Source organism: Gloeophyllum trabeum (genome assembly GCF_000344685.1).
Source record: "Gloeophyllum trabeum ATCC 11539 unplaced genomic scaffold GLOTRscaffold_00004, whole genome shotgun sequence".
Lineage (NCBI taxonomy): Eukaryota > Fungi > Basidiomycota > Agaricomycetes > Gloeophyllales > Gloeophyllaceae > Gloeophyllum > Gloeophyllum trabeum.
The window spans coordinates 249482-272965 of NW_006920413.1; the positions used below are offsets into that span (position 1 = coordinate 249482).

At 53.8% G+C, this 23484-nt stretch overlaps 6 protein-coding genes across 6 annotated transcripts; 4 read left to right on the forward strand and 2 right to left on the reverse strand.

Moving 5' to 3' along the window:
* Positions 1 to 447: 447 nt before the first annotated feature.
* Positions 448 to 2173, forward strand: GLOTRDRAFT_120322 (uncharacterized protein; the record flags this gene model as incomplete). The annotated part of the gene is made up of 2 exons (XM_007865871.1): positions 448 to 652; positions 720 to 2173. 2 exons carry the CDS (start codon positions 448 to 450, stop codon positions 2129 to 2131), a joined length of 1617 nt encoding a protein of 538 aa, XP_007864062.1. The 3' UTR covers positions 2132 to 2173.
* Positions 2174 to 2798: 625 nt separating this feature from the next.
* On the forward strand, positions 2799 to 4401 carry GLOTRDRAFT_120323 (uncharacterized protein; the record flags this gene model as incomplete). The annotated part of the gene is made up of 2 exons (XM_007865872.1): positions 2799 to 3055; positions 3112 to 4401. Coding segments are annotated over 2 exons (1547 nt in total), but the record flags the coding sequence as incomplete, so codon positions are not given.
* Positions 4367 to 4841, forward strand: GLOTRDRAFT_110327 (uncharacterized protein). The gene is made up of 3 exons (XM_007865873.1): positions 4367 to 4409; positions 4510 to 4731; positions 4818 to 4841. The coding sequence occupies exons 2-3, from the start codon at positions 4542 to 4544 to the stop codon at positions 4823 to 4825; spliced, it is 198 nt and encodes a 65-aa protein (XP_007864064.1). The 5' UTR covers positions 4367 to 4409; positions 4510 to 4541; the 3' UTR covers positions 4826 to 4841.
* An 8147-nt stretch (positions 4842 to 12988) lies between these two features.
* On the forward strand, positions 12989 to 13767 carry GLOTRDRAFT_110328 (uncharacterized protein; the record flags this gene model as incomplete). The annotated part of the gene is made up of 1 exon (XM_007865874.1): positions 12989 to 13767. A coding segment is annotated over exon 1 (426 nt), but the record flags the coding sequence as incomplete, so codon positions are not given.
* A 2611-nt stretch (positions 13768 to 16378) lies between these two features.
* Positions 16379 to 18510, reverse strand: GLOTRDRAFT_92084 (uncharacterized protein; the record flags this gene model as incomplete). The annotated part of the gene is made up of 8 exons (XM_007865875.1): positions 16379 to 16551; positions 16594 to 16625; positions 16674 to 16819; positions 16899 to 17125; positions 17329 to 17533; positions 17660 to 17775; positions 17984 to 18041; positions 18088 to 18510. 8 exons carry the CDS (start codon positions 18508 to 18510, stop codon positions 16379 to 16381), a joined length of 1380 nt encoding a protein of 459 aa, XP_007864066.1.
* Positions 18511 to 22629: 4119 nt separating this feature from the next.
* On the reverse strand, positions 22630 to 22959 carry GLOTRDRAFT_127261 (uncharacterized protein; the record flags this gene model as incomplete). The annotated part of the gene is made up of 2 exons (XM_007865876.1): positions 22630 to 22690; positions 22760 to 22959. 2 exons carry the CDS (start codon positions 22957 to 22959, stop codon positions 22630 to 22632), a joined length of 261 nt encoding a protein of 86 aa, XP_007864067.1.
* Positions 22960 to 23484: the final 525 nt, after the last annotated feature.

The following is a 23484-nucleotide window of genomic DNA, read 5'->3' on the forward strand; positions in this document are numbered from 1 at the left end:
TGCAGAGAGCTCGAGGCCTCAGGCTTGCGCTCTCGGCTTAGGCCGACGCGCCGAGGTCGTTTCCGAATTGCGAGTGAAGTCTTCAGCCGGTTCAGATTTTGACAGAGTTTGCTTTCCATGACGTCGCAGCAGTCGACAATGCTGCCCTCGAACTCGTCGCCATCGTGTGATGATCAGGCGTCAGCTGAGTCGGAACCAATGTTCTGAAGTCTTGTGGAGGCGTCAAGTGATTTTTCTACGGTCAGGAAGAAGCCAAACGTCATAATACATGGTGGGTAATCCTCCTGGTTACGCAGGCGAATCGGTTTTCAATGTCCAATTTGACGGCGGATCTTTGTAGATGATGCCCAGAATCAGAGGTGATGCATCTCCAGAGAGCATATAAAAGGTAAGAAATCTGTGGGCGTACATACTAAGGGTCGTCCCGCTCACTCAAGCAAGATACGAATGTGGCCTCTCACTCTTCCCTTAGCCATCGGCCTGGCCGCACTCGCGCAAGCATCAGTATTTGCTGCTGATGCTGAACCAATTCCGGGAAACTACAGTGGCCAACTGCGCCCCCAGATCCATTTTTCCCCTCCCAAAGAGTTTATGAACGACCCGAACGGGATGTTCCTTGACGCGGAGGGTACCTACCATCTATACTACCAGTGTGAGTTATAATAATATCGTACTTCACCCCGGGTGTTGTACACGACACCGACGTAATGGTCTTTCAGACAATCCCACGAACCTCGTCGGAGGAAACCAGACGTGGGGGCATGCAACTTCGAAAGACCTCTTCCACTGGATAAACCAGCCAATCGCGATTCACCCGCCAAATAACAACTCTCAGGTATACTCCGGATCTGCGGTGATCGACGTCAACAACACCTCTGGGTTCTTCCCGAACCAGACCAACGGCGTCGTGGCGATCTATACGTTGAACAGCCCGAACCTGGAAGTACAAGAGATCGCTTACTCGCTTGACGGCGGGTACACCTTTGAGCGGTACGAAGGGAACCCGGTTCTAGACGTGCACTCTTCCCAGTTTCGCGACCCGAAAGTGCTCTGGCACGCGGAGACGGGGAAATGGGTTATGGTCGTCGCATATGCTACAGATCTCGTGATCGGGATATATACTTCTCCTAACCTTAAGGACTGGACACACGCCTCCAACTTCTCGCGCGCGAATGCGCTCGGCTCGCAATACGAATGTCCCAATCTCGTCGCCCTGCCGCTAATCAACGTGGATGGCAGTTCATCTACAGCGTACATCCTCCAGATATCCATCAACCCCGGTGCGCCGCTCGGCGGGTCGATCACGACGTACTTCCCTGGATCGTTCAACGGGACCCACTTCACCCCCTCTGACTCCGAGATTCGGTTCACTGATTTTGCGAAGGACAACTACGCAGGCCAATTTTTTTACGGGTTGCCCGCTGACGAGAAGCAGCTCAGCATCATCTGGGCGAATAACTGGCAGTACGCGGAGAGCGTCCCGACCGACGAGGAGGGATGGCGGAGCGCGATGAGTCTTGCGAAGGCAAACTCACTGAGAGATACCGGTGATGCGGGGTATCAGCTTGTGCAGGAGCTTGTCGACCTGAGACCTGTCTACAACTCAACACTTGCTAACGTCTCGACTTCCGATAATCTCAGCACATCGGTTGACTATTCGAGCGTCACCTCAGGCGCTGTATATCTCGACGTCAATATCACGAATATCGTGACACCCGCAGGGTCCCTGAACCTTACCTTCACTTCAACCAGTGGAGGATCGCTATCCGCAGGGTACCTGCTCTCCTCAGGTGAATTCTGGATCAACCGGGGAAACATTCACGAGTTCGCCAATTTCAGCAATGATGGTTTTACCGAGACGTTCAACACAACGTATTGCGTGGAAGGCAGCGTGTGGCGGTTACAGGCCGTGGTAGACCGTACGTTGCTGGAGGTCTTCATTGACAGGGGGAAGAGCACTGCCACAATGGTGTTCTATCCTGCAGACAAGTTGGACGGACTCACCGTGTCGGCCGAGGGCTTGGGACAAGACGTGGGCGTAAGTGCCACCGTCTGGGGCCTAAAAAGTGCCTGGGCTGAGGAGGCGGATGCCAGTGGCATCGTGTTGGGGAACGTCACGAGCACGACGTGAATGGCTTTGCTTCTTCGATCCTCCGAATAAAAACTGAGGGCGTACACTACGAAGCGAGCTCATAGGACCATGCCTTGATCGTCTTTGAGTAGTCCAAAATTGCTAGGTTTTGAATCGAGTTGCCCTTACTAGTCGAGCCCGATCCGGCTGCATGTGAGCTCTGATGTGGGGCCGGTTTCAGGCGTAAGGTGTCCTCTTTCATTGTTGCATTCGACAGCCTCTTCGTGAACCCGTAGGGTCCCTGCTTTCTCAACAACTGTGAACAAAGAACGGCGCAGTAGCCGACGAAGGGAATGTTGAACCACCGTTGCGGATACGGCTCGGATATCAATCTCAGGCGTCTTCCAGCATCTTCCCACTCTTCCGTCTACTCTCCAGTCCGGCAGCATCGGATTCCACCAATGCCACCCTTGGGCCTTGCAGGCTTCACAGCAGAGAACGTGGAATCAAACTCAACAGACAGACCTGGAGCTGCCGACCTGGAGCTGGCACCAACCTAAGGTACATCCCCACATGGAGGGCATGTGGCACACGGCTGCCGACCTGGAAGATAGCAACCGAGGCTTGAAAGACGTCGACCGAATATCTAACTGAACCGTTTGTAGAACAACGACTGTCTCGCCACGTCAGCTCCTCATCACCTCCCTTCATTGTCGCAGAAAGGACTAGATGTCTTCCTCGGCCGCGGGCAGCAGACGAAGTCCGCTGTTGGATATGCCGACGGAGCTGTTCTACATCATATGCAGGGATGTTCGAGCGGACAAGGAGGGTTTGAAGGCTTTGGCAAGTCTAGCTCAGACTTGTCATAAACTCAGTTCACCTGCCTTGGATACCCTGTGGGAATATATGGACAGGCTGGAACCTCTGAGTAGGGTAGCTCCAAAGGCCGGAGATAATGTGACGACCTGGGTTGAACAAGTATCGGTTCGTTGACGAACGAGGCGTTTACATTGTCATGTCCTGATTTTCATCTCCCATAGCCTGGCCAAGAAGCGCAACTCGCCCGCTTCACTGAATACGCCTCGAGAATCCGTGTTCTGACATGGGATACGCTTGACGGGTCTCTGGAGTTGGTCACTCGCGTTCCCAAGAGATCACTTCGTCCTTTGCTCCCTGGACTGCAAGAGGTTATATTGGACGTACCCTGGACGTCCCAGAGCACCGAAGACTCCTCTGGCGAGCGGCTGCATATCATTCTGACTTTCATCGTCAACCCATCGCTTCGTGTCTTCCGCATAGGCACTATAGATCTCTCGGAGCACGTGCGTGAGACTGCTACCGCAGAGGGACAGCAGCCGCCTCAAGGAATCAACATTGCGGGCTTCATGCGTTTTCTTCATCTTGAGGCGCCCTTCCTTGAAGTGCTGCACTTCACCGAGCGCATCGTGTGTGGGCCTATGCACTTCATTTCCAACTTTCCCCGTCTCCGTGATCTGGACGTGGTAGACCAGGATCCGTCCCATCTAGACGGAGCCGTCTTCAGGATGCTATCCGAGAATGATCGCCTCAGGCACGCTGTCCTGCCGCTCGATAATCTCAAGCTGCGGGACGTCGGCGCTGACTGGAGAGGCTTCGCGGGCCTCAAAACCCTGCATTTCCGCTGCGATGACAGGCTGCTCCTCTTCCAGATTCTGGCAGGGCTGATGTCTCCTCACCTCGCAGAGATTTCCGTCGACATGGGTGCCACCACCACCTTCCACGACCTGCACGAGATCTGCGCCGCCCTCGTTCGACATAAGTCTACTCTCCGACAACTCTCTCTCTTCTATGTCACCATGGAGACGGACGAGTCGCTGAGCGCGATGGAGTTCATGGAGCCTCTCCTCGAGTTGCGAAAGCTCAGGAGCATCACTTTGGCATCGCACTCCCGTTATGCAGCAACTCTCACCGACGCTGACATTGAGAAGTTGGCCGCCGCCTGGCCCCGGGCATGCCTAATCGATATACCAGTCATAGGGCCCACTGTTAATTGTTTCGTATCCTTCGCTCGACACTGTCCTGACCTGGATAGTCTGGGCCTGGTGGATATCACAGACGAGGGCTTTAGCGAGCTGGACATCGAAAATATTCCATCCCTGGGGCACCCGCTGCGAGAGCTCGGCCTTGCTTGCGCAGATATTGAAGATCTAGAGAAGCTCGCACGGGCGATTGACCGCATCTTCCCTTATATCGAATATGGTTATGATCATCTGCCCGAAGAACTGCTCGCATCGCTTCACGCTTTGCAAACGTCCCGGGAGAGTAATGCGGACTCTAGCGCTATGCTATAATTTATAACGTCAGTCTTCCATGTCTATTCCACGATCCTAGTCTTCCTTTTTTGCTCCAGCTCCGCTCTATATGATTATTCATAAGCTCATAACGTATCTTGGTTCAAGGTCTTAATCTTTAGTTTATCACGGAGTGTATCATGAGGCGTGCAGGAGTTTGTGACGAGCCTTGGCGCTATGGCGCTGGCGAGTGGGAGGGACATGTGGTGCTGACCTCTCAGCGGAGCGCGCGACGTTCATCTAATGGCTTTTTTGTGGTTCTTCGAAGTTCGTATATGCGCATTGTATATATCGCTGCCCCCGAAGGATGGTGCACCAACATGTCAAATAGTAAGTCTGGATGCCGCACTTCCGCTGATATGGTACTGCCGTTGTGTACTCATGTATCAAAAACACCGTGATTGACTCACTAACAGTTAGATGAAACTCGAGCGGCGAACAGGGGGCGCAGTTGTAGCCACCCTGATCGTGTCGTTCCCAGATTTCAGACGATAATACTGTATGCAAAAGCACCGCAATAGCAACAAGAACAATATGATGTGGCCTCAGTACGACTCTGCTAAGTACAAGCCATATGCATAAAACGAGGTAAGCAACGAAAGACTCAGCGACAGTCAGAGATGAATAAAGTGGTCGGTGTGGGTGCGTGGGAGTCGATAGAGCTTGACAGTGAACTAGCACGAGCGATTAGCTGGAGTCCACGTGTATCCGTTGCCTTTGCGTCTGTCTGAGGCCGAGAACAAGGGAGGTGGCGGGGTCCGTACGACGATGAAAAACACGGAATGTGGCATAGCCCTTTCGAAGGGCCGGCGTCTCCGTTACCAAATAAACATGCAGGCTCACCCGGTGAACATGAGAGAAGGTGGCTGAGTCTACAACTATCAGATAAACATGAGAAGAACATACCTACGGGATATGGAAAGACGGAAGCATTCGTACGTACAACAAAGCGGAGCACGTCAGCCGGACACAGACTAACGCTCGGACCAGTCTAGAAGGAGTGATGTCAGTAAAGGCGAGATGAGCGGAGTCAGTACACAGAAGAGAAGATATCTAGAGAAGCACGTAGAAGAGACCGTTGAAACTATGTGACCCAGGACTTAAGGAATACATACAATTGAATCCGTTTGCGGGAGAGGCCGATATGCTGCGGGGAAATAGTGGGTGCGGGGTGATGATGTTCTCGGAGGTTGTTGCTTGATGGGACCGGATGACGGGGTTGAGATGCGATTGAGTAATAATTGCAGGAGAGACTGTGAAGAATACAGTGAGTCTAGACAAGTGGAGAGAGCAAGTGGCCTTCCGCAGTTCACATGTCAAAAACTCGCTCGTACTGCGAGCTAGTTGTGAGGGCTTTCGGGGGCACAACATGGGATCATGTCGGAACGGTTTGCCCGATCGACCAATAAAGAGACGAGAGGAAGAAGAATTCGGGGATTCGCAACGGCCAGTGCTGAATGGATCATCAACGTTTGGGACCTTGTCCACGTCAAGTAAGTGTCCATCATGTGACAGGAAACTGATGCCTTCTGCTGTATCTCGGAGACAAATGCTCGAACTCTCAGCACACAGTGAAGGTAAGGAACCACTCACTGAAGGGGACATCCAACGGAGTGGTCATCCAAATGACTGCATGAGCCCTCGATTAATTGAGGTCTCGACCTTTACAGACCATTGACGGGGCGCAAGAGATAGGCTGCGAGACAGAGAACCTTAGAATTTTCATGAAAAAACTGGATGAGTGCCCCAAGGGGCGCATATACCCTGAGAACACGCACATTCTGCGACGACCAAGTTAACCGCCGAACTAAACCGCGATCGAACTGGTGCAAGCTTCCACTCACCTCACCGTCGGATAACCTGGTCATTGATCCGAGTCTGCATACCCCTCCAAAGTCAGGTCGTATTTCACATACCTACTCCGCACCGTGCAAGCCAAAGACCGCAGACGACATTGCCGCCTGCCATATGACCCATTCCCCAAATATCGTGGGCTGAAATTAGAGCGTCACGTTGCAAGGGAGAAGTTTTATGACGTATATGCAGAAACCACGACGAACGCCAACTAGGAAGTCAGGTTCTGATGCTGAATGAAGGCGACCAACGCCTGACTCGCAATATTCCAAGCTTGAGATCCTGATCCGTACTCCGCTTTATGCGTACCTCAGAGCCACAGGGAAGTACGAGCGCCACCGAGCAGTTACAGAGACGCAAGTTCCTGCCATTCTGCGAATGGCCAAGCTGCTCATCGTCGCATCACGCTATTCCAGTACCAAAGTTATTGACGTAGGGTGGAACTTGATTGACGAACAGGGCCGGAAGATCTCGCTGCGGGCGATTTGTCCACACCCGTGCAACATATTGCGCCTGAAGATGGGCCCCTGTATCAGATCCTCTATAGGCATTCAGTACACCAGCACAGTTCAGCCTAGTACGAAGCTCCGGGGCCCTTATATGCGTAGACATTGATTGAGAAACCGTCAGCAGATCATTGGAAGAGTTGCGCATCAAGCCTGGAAGGCGATATGGAAATCATCTCTAGTCCAATTGAGAGCGCGATTTTGAGCTCGTGTATCGCCTTTCACGGATGACGAGGCACGAACTCCTATGACTGAGACTAGGACCCGGTACGTCGAAGCAAAAGCACATTATGATTATAACCGTCAAACAATTTGGAGTCGTCGGTCGACACGTGGCACGTGACCACCACGATGTCACTGTGTGAGTTTCTCACTTAAAATCCGACGTGTCCGAGACTCTGCTCGAGTTCTACCATTTGTTAGACGGCCGCATCAGTTCCTACCATCGTGGATACCCAACAACGAGATAAACTGATCCCCCGGTATTGCACGTCTGCAGGCGGGTACGAAGCAGTTTAAGGTCAGGAGTCAAGATGCAGAGGTGCGTGTCTTCGAGGGACGATAGTGAGTCACGATGCCCAGCTGGAGGCCGTAACTGAATCTGTAGGCCACATATATCCTGAGATGCTGAGCTCGGCATCACGGTAGTCGCAGCCATTCCACGTAACTGCTGGGCCCGGACTTGATGGCAACTGGCGGGTACAGCCATATATTCCACCATGATCTCTTTGGGCCTCATTATCGTGATTTCTCCTTGTTATAGCGCCAGCTGCTCCAATATTATTTCGATGCGCGAATAACAATGCAGCGTCAGTCGACCCTTCGCACCCCACAAAGGCGCCCCGTCAAAAGAACTGAGAAAACGCACCTAGCTAACTCACCCAGAATAAGCACACCTATCACGTTACTCCCGGCTTAGATGGAGTACATACGGAAACCGCCATCTTGCAACCTGGTAAAGAATCAGAAATCACGAGTTACATGAGACGGGACGAGAGACAAGAAAACATGAGCTCATTTTCCCAAGCCCTGAGACGACCCGTTGTCGTGAATCGCAGAGCCTATGTTCGTCTGCTCGACTTGGCCGCCGCGGATATGACGTGAGGGCAATCATAGCCCAATGCTTGCTTTGTGTCATCGGAAGACTGCTGCTCCTATGAAGAGAAAAGAATAAACATCGAACAAATGACGGAACTCCAGGTGCACCGTGAAGACAAGCAGCTGTAACCCAGAGCAACGCGAAATCAACCTACAGCCACCCGGAAAGATTGACCTTCCGAGTCCGGGCCTTTGAGGATGTCGCAGGAGATAGGCAGCATCATCAAGACACCTAACATTCATGAATGAGTGGAGCAGCTAGCAGTAGCTATTAAGGGCACAGACACCCTGAAAGGAGCTGCGTGTACTGGTCAGCAGATCAAGGTATGCTGTCAAACCGTGGTCGAAATGGAGACAACATGGAGACAACTTCCACCTACCTCCACTACGGATAGCCTGAACAGTCGTCCGAGGTCCCTTAGACGCCTGAGACGGCTCGACAGAGGCCATTGCATCTGATTCGAAGCCCCAGTGCGCGTGTATTGCCTGTGGGCGATGGTGTCAAGCCCCTGCAACACACCATACTAGAAGACTGAGTTCCGCGTCGAATCCAAAGACGACGACAGCCCGATCCCCATTAAGTCTGATACTGAGCTCCGCTGCGCATATATTGCCTATGGCCAATTGATCCAGAACCCCACTGCATATCGTGGAGACGCCTTTTCATGAACCAATGCTGTCGTGTCTGCTTCCGAGCTCCGGTGAGCGTTTATTGCCTGTGGTCAATACTCGAAATCCGGCAGATATACCACAAGGGCTGTGCATCGAAGCCTCAGAAGCGCACTGCATTAGAGGCCAGCAAAGATAGAAGTGTTTCAATAAGATTTGGCCATCCAATGTCGATCATGACTGTCGGGGTAGCAGTCGCTCCCGGGCGAGATTCTTCCGTCTCCCGAGTATCGACTGACCAGGGTCCGGTTATCCTATGAATACGTCTCTTGTATCAGGGTCATTGTCATCCGACATCCAAGCTCCGATGCGCGTATTATGCCTATGGCTTATAGATCCTGAGGAGCATGCTGCAGACGAGCTCGTGTCAAGTTGACGTCCCCAGAAGGCCTCTCCTTTGCCAGCGTACTGTATCTGACTCCAGGCTCCGGACGAATGGATGCGCACGAATCACTATCGCGCTTTGCCCTGAGATCGAGCTACGAACCGGATTGCAGCTGGAGCTATCAACGACGCGTTCAGCGGTAGTGTGCATGACTGGTGTTCTAAGCGCAATCCAAGTTCCCAATGGAATCGCGGGCAGGAAGCTCTGGTGTCCAAGGAAGTACACGCCAGGGATGGACTGCGTCCTCTGCCCCGAGGAATCAGGTCCCGGTGCCTCGCAGGAAGCGTGCATCATGGCCGGGCATCAAACAATGCCATGAGGTACCAGCTCCTAAATCCGCGAGGGGTCACGAATGGGATAGGAAAGGTAGGCCGCACCAACCGGATCGAGACAGTAGTATCCAGCATGCGATGGTCCTCCTTGAGCGAACGAACAGGTGATATTCGCAGCGCGCCTATCATGTATCACAGTTATACGACAAGGCATCAATCGACGTCGCTTCGTTCGCAAGACCATATAGAGAGAAGTCAGCATCTCCAAAGCTCGGATGTAACGCACCACACAGTACGAGCAGAGAACGCGCGTATAGTGAGCACGATTCATATCCACGAGGGCCGGTGAACCTCGGGACGTCCAGTACCCGGTGCTCAGCTCAGTCCCAGCACGCGGGCTTCCAGAAATTCCTAGTATCCCGGGTTTGTATACACAACTACCTTGAATCCGGCCCGAACGGAAGTTATAAACCACCTTGAGCCCCGGTACGTCCGAGCAAACCAGTCCAGTCCGTGAACCACCTAGCCCGCGGGATGAAAGAGAACCCAAGAGAACCACAGACACATATACCAATATGTATACGAAACACGCGGTCGTAATATCCGAGCGACAATCCGCCTCGAATGGGTAGGTCAGGTCATGGCAAGCGGGAGGGAGGAGGGAAGGAAGACGAACGACGATCCAGAGGTAGATTTTGGGGTGCCCATGCAGCGCGACAGCTGCGTCGCCAAGAATGAGACGTCCGAGGTACATGCCTGCCTTGCATATCGATCTTCGTACGTCGGCAAAGCCTGTAAAGTCGAGCCATAGGCGGTCGGGTGAGTGTGCTAGATCGCCTGTGCACGAGATATAATTGTGGAGTGAGCCATCTAGTGTAACGCGTCGGTTTCTCGCGCCGGCGTGAGGTTCAGTGAGAGGGCTGTTATATCGTTCCGACTTGCCACCGCGCAAGATGTGAGGAAAGGGGGGGTGCGAAGGGGCGCTCGTCATACCCCATACTCTTGCATCCAGCGGACAGTCCTACTTCCCTACCCATGGCAGAAAACGTCCGTCACGAAAATGGCAGGCAGTGCTGCAAATGAGGGGGAATGATACAGACCTGGACCGTCATCCGTCATTAGAGCGAACATCATCCCGCCGCGATGACCCGCGCATACCATTTACCTCGTCAGAGTTATGATAGACTGCGTCCGACGACGCAGAGACGGAGGTTATCTTCGGTATGAGGTATCATCGGCTTCGTTGGATCTCGACGACATATGGCCCAAACGTCATCGGCAGGCGGGAGTGAGAAAGAAAGGAGCGCATATATCGACTCTCCGGGAAAAGAGAGGGATCGACGGTACATCCAGGATAGGGGGCCTCCGGGAGAAGAGGCATGGTTGAATTCGACGGGGTTGGATGCATTTCGTGTCCAGCGGTATTTGATCCTGTTCTCGAGCCGTGAAAAGAGTACGAATGGGCGACAGACTCAGAGGCTGCCCAATGCAAGTCTCCACTTGATCACAGTACGCAATATGGCCACGTAAGAATAGCAGTCGGACGCTATGAGGTCTAAAACTCGAGAGTCAGAATGACGCGTCCACGACGAACTGGCATTACGCAGAGGCCAGGAGATCGTCCCGCGCAGCGGAAATTGACGGAAAACGAACCAGCAAACCGCGATCACGACTGGAACGGTTGGTCAGGCCGGATGTGACGAATATTGAAGATAGGAGTACCACCGGGTGGGGGTAGGTAGTTAATATCATAGCGACACAACCGTCGGAACGTCAGCATAGCTCCAACCCAGATGCGTCGACATCGCAGGCCGGTCAGTAGCTAAGGTCACAGCCAGCAGACTACTGCCACCAAGGTGCCCTTGCTGGTGCTCTTGTCGCCCGTGGTCGAGTGTACGGGAAGCGGGAACAAGAGCACGAGCGGGGCCACGATGATGGAATAACGCACCGACGCTTCATATGCGATATCCCTCGTCCTCGATTGGCTCACCTCAAGCTTGGGACGGTGGCTGCGCTGCAATGCATTTGATCCCGATTGAGGCGGGTGCAGCTTTGATATTTAGTGTTCCATACATGTACATCGATATCGGGCTCGCCGGCGGCAACTTCGTGAAGTTCACCCTGGAAGGCGATGGGATTATCACGTTCATTCGTCCTTGCTCGTCCTGCCAGGAGGGACAGAGCCATGCAGATCCAGACCAGGATTGGCCAGGATTGGCCTCTGTTGTAATATGTATTTGGCTTTATTTGTTTCTTTCTTTTTTCGTAGTTATGTCTCACTTTAGCCACTTATTCCACTTTGTACCTTGTGCCTTGGCTATTCGTTCTGACTCATATTTCTCTTGTCTTATATCATAGTGGAGTTATTCTGTGTATATAAACCCTCGTAGTTTACGTTGTATTATCAGATATCTCCTCTCGCGTCCCGAGGACGTGGGTGAATTCACACCTCGCCACACACACGTGGCGCGTGACCGCCACGATGTCACTGTGTGACTTTCTCACTTCAAAACCCGACGTGTCCGAGACTCTGCTCGAGTTCTACCATTTGTTAGACGGCCGCACTACCTGTTATATAGAGGAACATATCTAAAAACACGAAAATATTGTCGATTTCCACTGGGCCTCAACCTTGGACCGATGGCACCTGTAGGTCCCTCGGGGCACCAAAGCGCATGGATGGTCGAGAACGATGAATACCCATCTACAAAGAGATGTGTGATCTGACACAAGTGCTGAAGGTACTAATTGCTCACCTCAAAGCGCCTCGGGCACTGACCTGTATAGGGAAGATATCTGACCCAGTGTGCCTTGGGCAATTATTGAAACTGTCTAAGACACTTCTGATGATTACCTTCAGCACACCCAGAGTCGGGCCTGGGATGCTTGCCAGAAGTGACTTTGGTCCCTTGGATCTCATTGATGCAGTGTCTTTGACACTGTGCTGGAGTGCCTTTCATGCTTAGCCTAGGTGTCTTTGACATTGTGCTGAAGTGCTTTGAACTCTGTATTCTCGTGCCTTAGGCACTTTCCATTAAGTGTCTTTGGCACTGCATTCGTATGCTTTTGGGACTCGCTGAGAATGTCCTTGACACTCTGTTGAAGTATCTTGGGCACCTGTGACAAGTGTCTTTGGCACTGCCTTCAAGTGTCTTTGATACTCTACCAAAGTGCTTTCGGACGCTTCCGTCAAGTGCCATGGGCACTCAAAGAGTGTTTCTGGCATTGCATTGGAGTGCCTTTGGCACTTATGTAACAAACTGTCTAACACACTTAGCCGGCTAGTGCCTTTGGCACTACGCGGAAGTGCCTCGACCACTCGCCGGTAGTGTCTCACATCCACTCCGGTGTCATTAGCACTCACAGAGAGTCTGGGATGGTTTACGTTCAGGCTACGTAAGTAACAAACTTCGTGTCCCGTATCAACAGAGTCAACGCTAACCAACCCAGCCGTCGATCTAGACGAACTCTTCACTCGAGTAGCCTCGAGGGTCGATATCAGAGACTACCTGTTCCGAGCCAACAGCAGCAGGGTCAAGACAAATCACAATCGCAAGTTCAGAATCGCCAATCCAGTTTCGACACAGAACACCAGCACAGCAGACCTGTCAAACTACTAGCCTCGATCATTCAACCAAAGAGTCGATCCAGACCTCCGCGCTCCGCACCACGCCTTCTCGCAACACAAACGCGCGTCCACATGTCCAGCACCTGTCGCAATTGCAAGTGCCCCGTTTCCTAGCGTCACCGACCCCAGGTCAAGAGACAGGCACCGGCGCACTCGTGTTCGTTAGACTCAGCCTCCCATCGCCAGTTGTTTGTAGTTCGTCTATTCATTTCTATCCATCCATACATGCACCGTCCCCTCGGTAGACTCACAGCACAACGAAAAAAGTAGAATAAATACGTCGAAAGCAAGCATACCCGATGGTAAGGAAATGGGAAAACGGGGAAAGAAAAGCAACCCAAGTCTATTCCGTACACCTCGTACACCCTGCCGGATCCCCTCCAAGTCGGAGCGGATAGATACATAAGAATGTCGACGGGTCGCAGAGGGCCCGCCTGGCGCGGTCGTGCGGACCTCGGCGCGTCGTAGTGGTGCATGAGCATAAGCATGAAAACATGGCGAGTTCGTCCGTGTGGCGTAGCGTTGCATGTATGCGAGCGTGCGTGTATGCGAGCGTTTAAATACGGTCAGCGTCGACGGCCAAAGTCGAGCGGCGACCGATAATAATGGCGTCCTCCAGTCCCGTCGACCAGACCAGGTCTACCTCCCCTCGCCCCAGATCAACCTCCCCACCCTTCCCCACCGCCCACCGCGCTCGCCCTCCTCCTCGCCCTCCTCTTCGGGACACCCCAGTCCCTCGACGTTACAAAAGCTGACGAGGCCCGTCATCTGCTTGCACTGCTCCGCCGCGTGGCGCGCGTCGAACGTCGGCACCGTGCTTTGCTGGCTGAGCTGCGAGAAGTACGGCGAGGACTGCGTGCGCGTCGGTGTATGCGGGTACGTCGGCGGCGTGGGCGGCGGCGTGAGCGGGCCGCGGGGCGACGTCGACGTCGGCGAGTGGTACACCTCCTTCTCGCGCGATCGCGCCGAGGGCGAGACGAGCCCGCCGTCGCTCGGCGGGGTGGGCGGGCTGCCGGGCGAGTGCGCCGGTGTGGGTAAATGCGGTTTCGAGCTCTGCATATAATCGGATCGTCAGCGCCCATCCACCGCGCATATAGTGAGTCAGCCATGCTGACCTGCGACTGCGAGTCCCACTCTGCGCCCCTCAAGACGCCCTCGAGCCGGCTCCTCAGCACCGCGCCATGCGGCGTCTCCCTCTCCCTGCCCAAGACAGGCGACGTCGGGCTCCTCGTCAATCTTGGGCTCGTCGCCCCCTGGTGGTGGTCCGCGGAGGAGAATGAATACGCGGAGCTGGCACTCGGCTTCCTGCTATGATTCCTCTCCCTCTCCTTCTCGACGCCGTACGTCCAGTTCCGGACCATCCCCGGCCGTCCCTCCTCAGGTGCGCGGAAGAGCGCCCAGTCCTGCTCGCACTCGCAGGCGGGCGTGGGGATGGGCGTGATGCGGAACTTGGACGGGGACGGGCTGGCGGGCATGCGCGCGCGCTCGGCCTCCTCGGCTCTGCGCAGCGTGTCGCGGAGCAGGCGCTCGCTGCGGCTCTCGCTGCGCCCCCTCAGGCGCGGGTTCTTCGCGTCCCTGCGCCCGCGCTCGCAGTGCGACTCGGGCGTGCGCGGGACCTGGATGGACATGGCGAGCGTCGCTTTTGCTTTCGTGAGCGGCGGGGGCGTGGACGTTCTTGGCTGTTGGGCGGTGAGGAAGAGCGACGACGGTAAGCGCCTGGACGGCGTGCGCGGCGAGGACTGGGTCGACGTCAGCGGCGAGCGCGGCGTGGGCGTTGCGGGCGTTGCGGGCGAGTGTGTGCGTCGCGGGGTGGGCGTCGACGGGCTGCTCAGGTACGAGTGCGATTTATACGCTTGCGTGTACGGCCGGGGGTGTGGGGAGAGAAGCGGCGAAGCGACAGTGACTGGCGGTGGTTTAATACACGCTGCGGGGTGGGCAGGGACCGAAGCCAGCGCAGGGGGCGTATTTGTATTCGCGGTGCGATCAGCTGTCGAGAACCGGGCGTGGCGAGAGGCGATATCCTGCTTGGGCCGCGGGGGCGATCGCGAACTCGAACTCGAACTCGAAGGCTCGGAAGACGAGCTATTCCTGGGCCGGGCGAACTGGTTTGTCGACGAGCCAGAGCTGGAACTCGGCCTGCAGCGAGGAGGGGATTGCGCGGATACACGCCGCGCGCGCCCGCGGGGGCTTTCGATCTGATAGTCAGTACTGCTGCCCGATGAGCCGGGCCCTGAGTGCAGCTGCTGCCCCGTCCTGCTGCTGATCTGCGTGTCCGTCCGCGAGATAGAGTTTGGGGAACGTGACATTGTTGGGCGTTGGCTGCAATTGCAGTGGATTAGCTCACTACTTGGGACACGCGGACAAGGGCGTACACGCACCTGGCGATGGAGTAGGTCCCTGCACGAGGCGGCGATTATCCTTCAAGTACTGACCCCAACGTCGCCGCAAACAAGAGCAACAATGTACAATGGTACAACAAGCACAAAAGCAAGAAAGCAGACGAGACAAGGCGTTGTCGGGGAACAGATATGACGGTCCCCGCTGAGCGTTTCACTCGTTCCCCACCCCAGAATTTCCGGGACCTGCTTCCCGATCGGGGAGAAACGCGCGGGCCTGGACCGCGACGCCCCGCCGTTGATCGTGCTGACGGAAGCGGTGACGACGCGCTGCCTTCACAGATGACCACGACGTGTGTCGTCTCTCCGTGCTCTTGTTGCGCTCTTATACGACCTCTGCGCTAATGGATGGCACTCTCCACGCATGTGTGGGCAACGTTATGTAGTCAAGAACGAAGATGCCGGCTCCCTCCCCAACGAACTCGACGTCTAATGTTGCGCGTCGGCCCCGCTTTTCATTTTACATGCGGGGCCGGGCCTAGGCTTCCCACGAATCACCTGCCAGCAGCGAACGCGCTTGACCTTATTCTTAGCCGACGCTGCTTTCGGCAAACCCCGATTGGCTCCCTCGCGCTCGCAGTGAGGGGAAACGTCGAGTCTGCGTCTGGGGCTGACGTCGCTTGTGGAGTATGGTGCGTCGAATATATCGCAAAGGGTGCAGTTGACGTTTTCCGTACGGTATGGCGTGGACTCTGACGCGGCGCGATGTCCTCAAGGGGGACGTCGACGCAAGGAGAATGTGGTGGTCGCTATGGACACCCAGGGACGATGCGCGCTGCGGGTGATGAGGGTGGTGTGGATCCATGTCGACGGAACATCGCGCAGAGACCTTTGTCATGGACGCCCTCGTCATGGCTGCAAATGCGCATTGGCCTCTGGCTCTGTAATATTAATGATGATCTTGACATCGACAGCTGACTTGATTATGATCTTATCTCTGGACACAAAGGCCGGCCAATCCTGGTCTTGATCTCTGTCCCTCCTGTCAGGACGAGCACGGACGAATGAACGTGACAATCCCATCGCCTTCCAGGGCACCAAGCCAAATCGATGTCACCCGGTGAACTTCACGACGTTGCCGCCGGCGAGCCCGATATCGATGTACCCGTATGGAACACTAAATACAGTATCGAAGCTGCACCTGCCCACTTTACTTTTATCAATCGGGATCAAATGCATTGCAGTGCAGCCACCGTCCCAAGCTTGAGGTGAGCCAATCGAGGACGAGGGATATCGCATATGAAGCGTCGGTGCGTTATTCCATCATCGTGGCCCCGCTCGTGCTCTCGTTCCCGCTTCCCGTACACTCGACCACGGGCGACAAGAGCACCAGCAAGGCCACCTTGGTGGCAGTAGTCTGCTGGCTGTGACCTTAGCTACTGACCGGCCTGCGATGTCGACGCATCTGGGTTGGAGCTATGCTGACGTTCCGACGGTTGTGTCGCTATGATATTAACTACCTACCCCCGCCCGGTGGTACTCTTATCTTTAATATTCGTCACATCCGGCTTGACCGACCGTTCCAGTCGTGATCGCGGTTTGCTGGTTCGTTTTCCGTCAATTTCCGCTGCGCGGGACGATCTCCTGGCCTCTGCGTAATGCCAGTTCATCTTGGACGCGTCATTCTGACTCTCGAGTTTTAGACCTCATAGCGTCCGACTGCTATTCTTATGTGGCCATATTGCGTACTGTGATCAAGTGGAGACTTGCGTTGGGCAGCCTCTGAGTCTGTCGCCCATTCGCACTCTTTTCACGGCTCGAGAACAGGATCAAATACTGCTGGACATGAAATGCATCCAACCCCGTCGAATTCAACCGTGCCTCTTCTCCCGGAGGCCCCCTATCCTGGATGTACCGTCGATCCCTCTCTTTTCCCGGAGAGTCGATATATGCGCTCCTTTCTTTCTCACTCCCGCCTGCCGATGACGTTTGGGCCATATCTCATTGAAATCCGACGAAGCCGATGATACCTCATACCGAAGATAACCTCCGTCTCTGCGTCGTCGGACGCAGTCTATCATAACTCTGACGAGGTAAATGGTATGCGCGGGTCATCGCGGCGGGATGACGTTCGCTCTAGTGACGGATGACGGTCCAGGTCTGTATCATTCCCCCTCACTTGCAGCACTGCCTGCCATTTTCGTGACGGACGTTTTCTGCCATGGGTTGGGAAGTAGGACTGTCCGCTGGATGCAAGAGTATGGGGTATGACGAGTGCCCCTTCGCACCCCCCCTTTCCTCACATCTTGCGCGGTGGCAAGTCGGAACGATATAACAGCCCTGTCACTGAACCTCACGCCGGCGCGAGAAAGCGACGCGTTACACTAGATGGCTCACTCCACAATTATATCTTGTGCACTGGCAATCTAGCACACTCACCCGACCGCTTATGGCTCGACTTTACAGGCTTTGCCGACGTACGAAGATCGATATGCGAGGTCGGTATGTACCTCGGACGTCTCATTCTTGGCGACGCAGCTGTCGCGCTGCATGGGCACCCCAAAATCTACCTCTGGATCGTCGTTCGTCTTCCTTCCCCCCTCGCTCCCGCTCACCATGACCTGACCTACCCATTCGAGGCGGATTGTCGCTCGGATATTACGACCGCGTGTTTCGTATACATATTGGTATATGTGTCTGTGGTTCTCTTGGGTTCTCTTTCATCCCGCGGGCTAGGTGGTTCGCGGACTGGTCTGGATTGCTCGGACGTACCGGGGCTCAAGGTGGTTTATAACTTCCGTTCCGGCCGGATTCAGGGTAGTTGTGTAACAAACCCGGGATGCTAGGAACCTCTGGAAGCCCGCGTGCTGGGACTGAGCTGAGCACCGGGTACTGGACGTCCCGAGGTTCACCAGCCCTGGATATGAATCGTGCTCACTATATGCGCGTTCTCTGCTCGTACTGTGTATGGTGCGTTATTACATCCAAGCTTTGGCGATGCCAACTTCTCTCTATATGGTCTTGCGAACGAAGCGACGTCGATTGATGCCTTGCCGTATAACTGTGCTACATGATAGGCGCGCTGCGAATATCGCCTGTTCGTTCGCTCTAGGAGGACCATCGCATGCTGGGTATTCCGGTCTCGATGCGGTTGGTGCGGCCTACCTTTCCTATCCCATTCGTGACCCCTCGCGGATTTACCAGCTGGTGCGTCATGGCATTGTTTGATGCCCGGCCATGACGCACGCTTCCTGCGAGCCACCGGGATGTGATTCACGAGACGGAACCTCGGGGCAGAGGACGCAGTCCATCCCTGGCGTGTACTTCTTTGGACACCAGAGCTTCCTGCCCGCAATTCCATTGGGAACTTGGATTGCACTTAGAACACCAGGTAGTACGTCATGCACACTACCGCTGAACGCGTCGTAGATAGCTCCAGCTGCAATCCGGTTCGTAGCTCGATCTCAGGGCAAAGCGCCATAGTGATTCGTGCGCATCCATTCGTCCGGAGCCTGGAGTCAGACACAGTACGCTGGCAAAGGAGAGGCCTTCTGGGGACGTCAACTTGACACGAGCTCGTCTGCAGCATGCTCCTCAGGTTTTATAAGCCATAGGCATAATACGCGCATCGGAGCTTGGATGTCGGATGACAATGACCCTGATACAAGAGACGTATTCATAGGATAACCGGACCCTGGTCAGTCGATACTCGGGAGACGGAAGAATCTCGCCCGGGAGCGACTGCTACCCCGACAGTCATGATCGACATTGGATGGCCGAATCTTATTGACACACTTCTATCTTTTGTTGGCCTCTAATGCAGTGCGCTTCTGAGGCTTCCATGCACAGCCCTTGTGGTATCGCCGGATCTCGAGTATTGACCACAGGCAATAAACGCTCACCGGAGCTCGGAAGCAGACAGGACAGCATTGGTTCATGAAAAGGCGTCTCCACGATATGCAGCGGGGTCCTGGATCAATTGGCCATAGGCAATATATGCGCAGCGGAGCTCAGTATCAGACTTAATGGGGATCGGGCTCTCATCGTCTTTGGATTCGACGCGGAACTCAGTCTTCTAGTATGGTGTGTTGCAGGGGCTTGACACCATCGCCCACAGGCAATACACGTGCACTGGGCTTCGAATCAGATGCAGTGGCGCTGGTATTAATCCTGGTATTCGCAACTTTCCTCATTCGACCTTACGTCAACGAATTGGACAGCGACCTTCAGTCCGTGGCCATCCGCGTAAAGGTGAGCCTGGGACCGGAATATTCAAGCGAATGTGGCATTCCCCAAAGTAGTCTATCATGCTCCGTCCGTTTCCTGTAAGCGTATGCCACAGCCTTCACTCGTCGGCGCTTGCATCCCCCGTGCAGGGCTGGGGTACGCGTACGGAGCGCTTTCTGGGCTTTATCAGGGCTTGTGCACAGTGCGAGCCAAGTTTTCTTCAGCATTAGATCCTGTGTCCTGACTTTTAGGTTTGCTGTTGTTCATGCACACCCGTCATATACCAGGGTTGATTCAATCCAGCAATCTAGTTAAGGCGGCAAAGTCATCCTGGTTGGTATGGAGTAGGTACGTAATGCGCTCTGTCGAGCCATCTCAGGCATCTAAGGGACCTCGAACTGACTGTTCGGACTATCCGATAGTGGAGGTAGGTGGAAGTTTTCTCCATTTCGACCATGGTTTGACAGCATACCTTGATCTGCTGACTAGTACACGCAGCTCCTTTCAGGGTGTCTGTGCCCTTAATAGCTACTGCTAGCTGCTCCACTCACTCATGAATGTTAGGTGTCTTGATGATGCTGCCTATCTCCTGCGACATCCTCAATGGCCCGGACTAGGAAGGTCGATCCTTCCGGGTGGCTGTAGGTTGATTTAGCGGTTGCTCTGGGTTACAGCTGCCCCCTTACATGGATATTTCCTTGCCTTCACGGTGCACCTGGAGTTCCGTCATTTGTCCGATGTTTATTCTTTTCTCTTCATAGGAGCAGCAGTCTTCCGATGACACAAAGCATGCATTGGGCTACGATTGCCCTCACATCATATCCGCGGCAGGCAAGTCGAGCAGACGAACATAGGCTCTGCATTCACAACAACGGGTCGTCTCAGGGCTTGGGGAAATAAGCTCGTGTTTTCTTGTCCCCTCGTTCCGTCTCATGTACTCGTGATTTCTGATTCTTTACATGGCAAATGGGGGTCTCCGTATGTACTCCGTCTAAGCGGGGACAACGCGGTTGGTGTGCTTATTCTGGTGAAGTTAGCTAGGTGCGTTTTCTCAGTTCTTTTGACGGGGCACCTTTGCCAGGTGCGAAGGGTCGACTAATGCTGCATCCTTATTCGCTCATGGAAATACTAATATTGGAGCAGCTGTTGCTGTAACAAGGAGAAATCACGATAATGAGGCCCAAAGAGTGTGTTCGAAGTGAGCTAGGATCAAATAGGCAGCTTGAGTAGCGCACACTGGCATGGCATTGCTTGCTACCAGCACGCAGGTAAACCCCCTTCTGATGAATAAAAAGGTGATGGGGAGTCGGGGGGAGTCCTTCATGAACTAGTGGGTGGGCAATTTGATCTTCCGGGATGATTGACCGGTGAACTAGCATACTCCGTCCCCCGTTATGCAAGACTGTGATTACGGGTTCAAGTCTACATATGTCGGAGCCTTCTTGCTGGGAGATGAGGACCCTCAACCTTCTGTGGAGTTTCGTCAACACCGATGAATATGCAGGCCGATGTGGCGTCGTGCTCTGGCAGCCAGGTGAACGGCTCTATCCAATCGTAGTACTGACACTGGTGCAGGGGGTACGTGCGTTTCCAAAAATACGAATATCCAGGTGGTTGTCCAACTAACCACTACATCATCTAAATGAGCATATGCCTGTGGTTGTCTCTGCGTATTGCCTTGACCGGCGCTTAAGCCGCTGGAAATGCTTCGAGTTCGATCATGCATGAATTCATCAGGTTATTTCTGGAATTCACTGTACAGGAATAAAAGAGCTGGAGGTAGGGTGCTTTAAAATCAACATCCAGCAGTTCATCGGCCAGTTCGTTTACAAGTAGGGAGCCCCTACTATCTTCTCATCATCAGGCCACTTACACACTCATGCAAGCAGCGATAATGAAACCTTACCTCTATGTTGTCCTCTCGATCTTCACCCCTATGCTGGTGCTCGCTCAGGAGTACGATGTCCAGGCGTACGTCAGTACAGATTGCACCGGCGAGCTCCTCGCGGACTTGGATGGACAGGGTGGAATATCTGCGTGCACTGCATGTGTTAACGGCGCCTCAGTGCTCGTCTCGACGCTGGGAACCGGGTGCACTGTGTACACGTTCGCGACGGACAACACGTGCACTATAAGTGCAAACAACGTTATCGAAGCGCCTGTGAGCGGGTGTCAGCAAAACTTAGCAAGTTTCAGCTACATGCAGGTGGATTGTGGTGTGTACCTCTCGCTACATGTCCCATACGCGCTTCGATTTACTGGTGGCTTGCAGAGACCTAATTATTGTCTTGCGCTGGCGAGATTCCTGCTACTGCGAGCGTCAGGCTGTACTAGCAAGGTTTCAGCGCACTTGAATGTTTGTCGTCAGCGATCACAGGAATTATGGCGTATTGTGCGCTGCTACCTTAGTGCCAGTTTGTGTACAACGAGTGGTCAGAATACATCGTAACTCTCGATATGCTGACCAAAGGCTCTGGCGTGTACCAGACTGCCTGCGCAGCACGGGTCACCCTCTACCATGAAGCTATGGGCACCGTGGAAATGCCCACCGAAGTTCCCCGCCCAAATGGAACGTGAGTAGGTAAATCAAGGACTTGGCCGATTATTGACCAACGCTTCGGTTGCCGGCGGAAATGGTAAGCGATATGGCTTCGCAGTTTTATGCGGGTGATATATCTTTAGGACGACAAATGAGACACATACTATACAGCACATTGCCGGAATGGCTTCAGGAATGGTGTAAGTATTCGCAGTTCCCGGACTGCTGTGGCAAAGGGAGCCGGCAAAAGCCGACGTGAGTTGTATCGTGACTGTCAGTCTAAGTCTTGCAGTCACCACGGTCCTACTTGTCTTCTACTCTGGCGCTTGATGCTGGTATACGCCGTCACACAGTGCTTTAGTGACCTTTTCTGTGTGGATGCCTCGACTCTGCTTGTTCATCCTACCCCCTCTCTTCACCGCGAGCCCTCAGATGACGAACGACGTGGTCCTGGCCTGGTCCGAATTTACTTGTTATCGATGATCTCCGTGGACTAGGACGGGACCCTTACAGTGCTTTGCATAAAAGTCCGGAAACTGCGTTTCGCGCGTTTCTGTTTGTCCCAGCCAAACAATACCTTATACAGTGGCGGACAAAAGTATCTGCACTGCCACCACTTTCACGGTTCTGGGCAGATCAGGGGCAACATGGATCGATGTATATTCATGATTTGTAACTACTCTATGTAAGATAAATGCATACAGACTTTCAGCCCTAGATGCCCCACTCCTTGCTTCCAGGAGGTAAATTCATCTCGAACCCGGTACCCTCAGAACTGGTTAGATGGAATCAATAAATTTATAAAAAATAATTCTCGGCCTGAATGACTGACCTGATTTAGTACTTTGTATTAGCACCCTTAGCCTTCTTCAGAGCCAGGGCCCTCCGGGGTAAGCTCGAGTATAGGCGGCGTACTGTGGCAACATCAATCCGGTACCACTCCTCCACAATCGCAGCCCAAAGCTCATCTAGATTCTTGGGAGCTGGGTCTCGGGCTCGTACTTTCCGCTTGAAATGGTCCCATAGATGCTCAATGATGTTCATGTCGGGACTTTGAGCTGGCCAGGGGAGAACACGGTGTCAGCAGAACTTGCGATTGATATAATACCACCTAAATATCTCTAAGCGGTGCAGTCGTCAAGTTCCCCAAGAGAATGCTGGATTTGTCGTTGGTCGAGCAGTTCCCTTGTGTTCGATGAGGGAGAGTGTAGGCTTTATAGAGGTTAAAACTCTTTGTTTCAATCTCCAGATAACTAAACAAGCAAAATAGCTGACTACCAGAGTCTAGCTGAGGATGAGGGTAGAGAGCAAACACAGGTGACCAGAGGTCTACGGCTAGACTTCCAACACCAAACCTAGACTGAAGTATTTCTCACGGTAGAGAAACAGACTAGCTGTGGCAGACAGCAGACAGTACTGCAAGTCCTTCCCTTCTCTGAGGTATCACAGATAGCTTAAGTCCAGACTAACACTGCTTGTTCCAGCACTTTGTGGAACCAAGACAGTACAGATGCACACAGTAGTACAACTGATTCTGAGGCTGACTTGAACCAATGAGGCTCTCTGGTT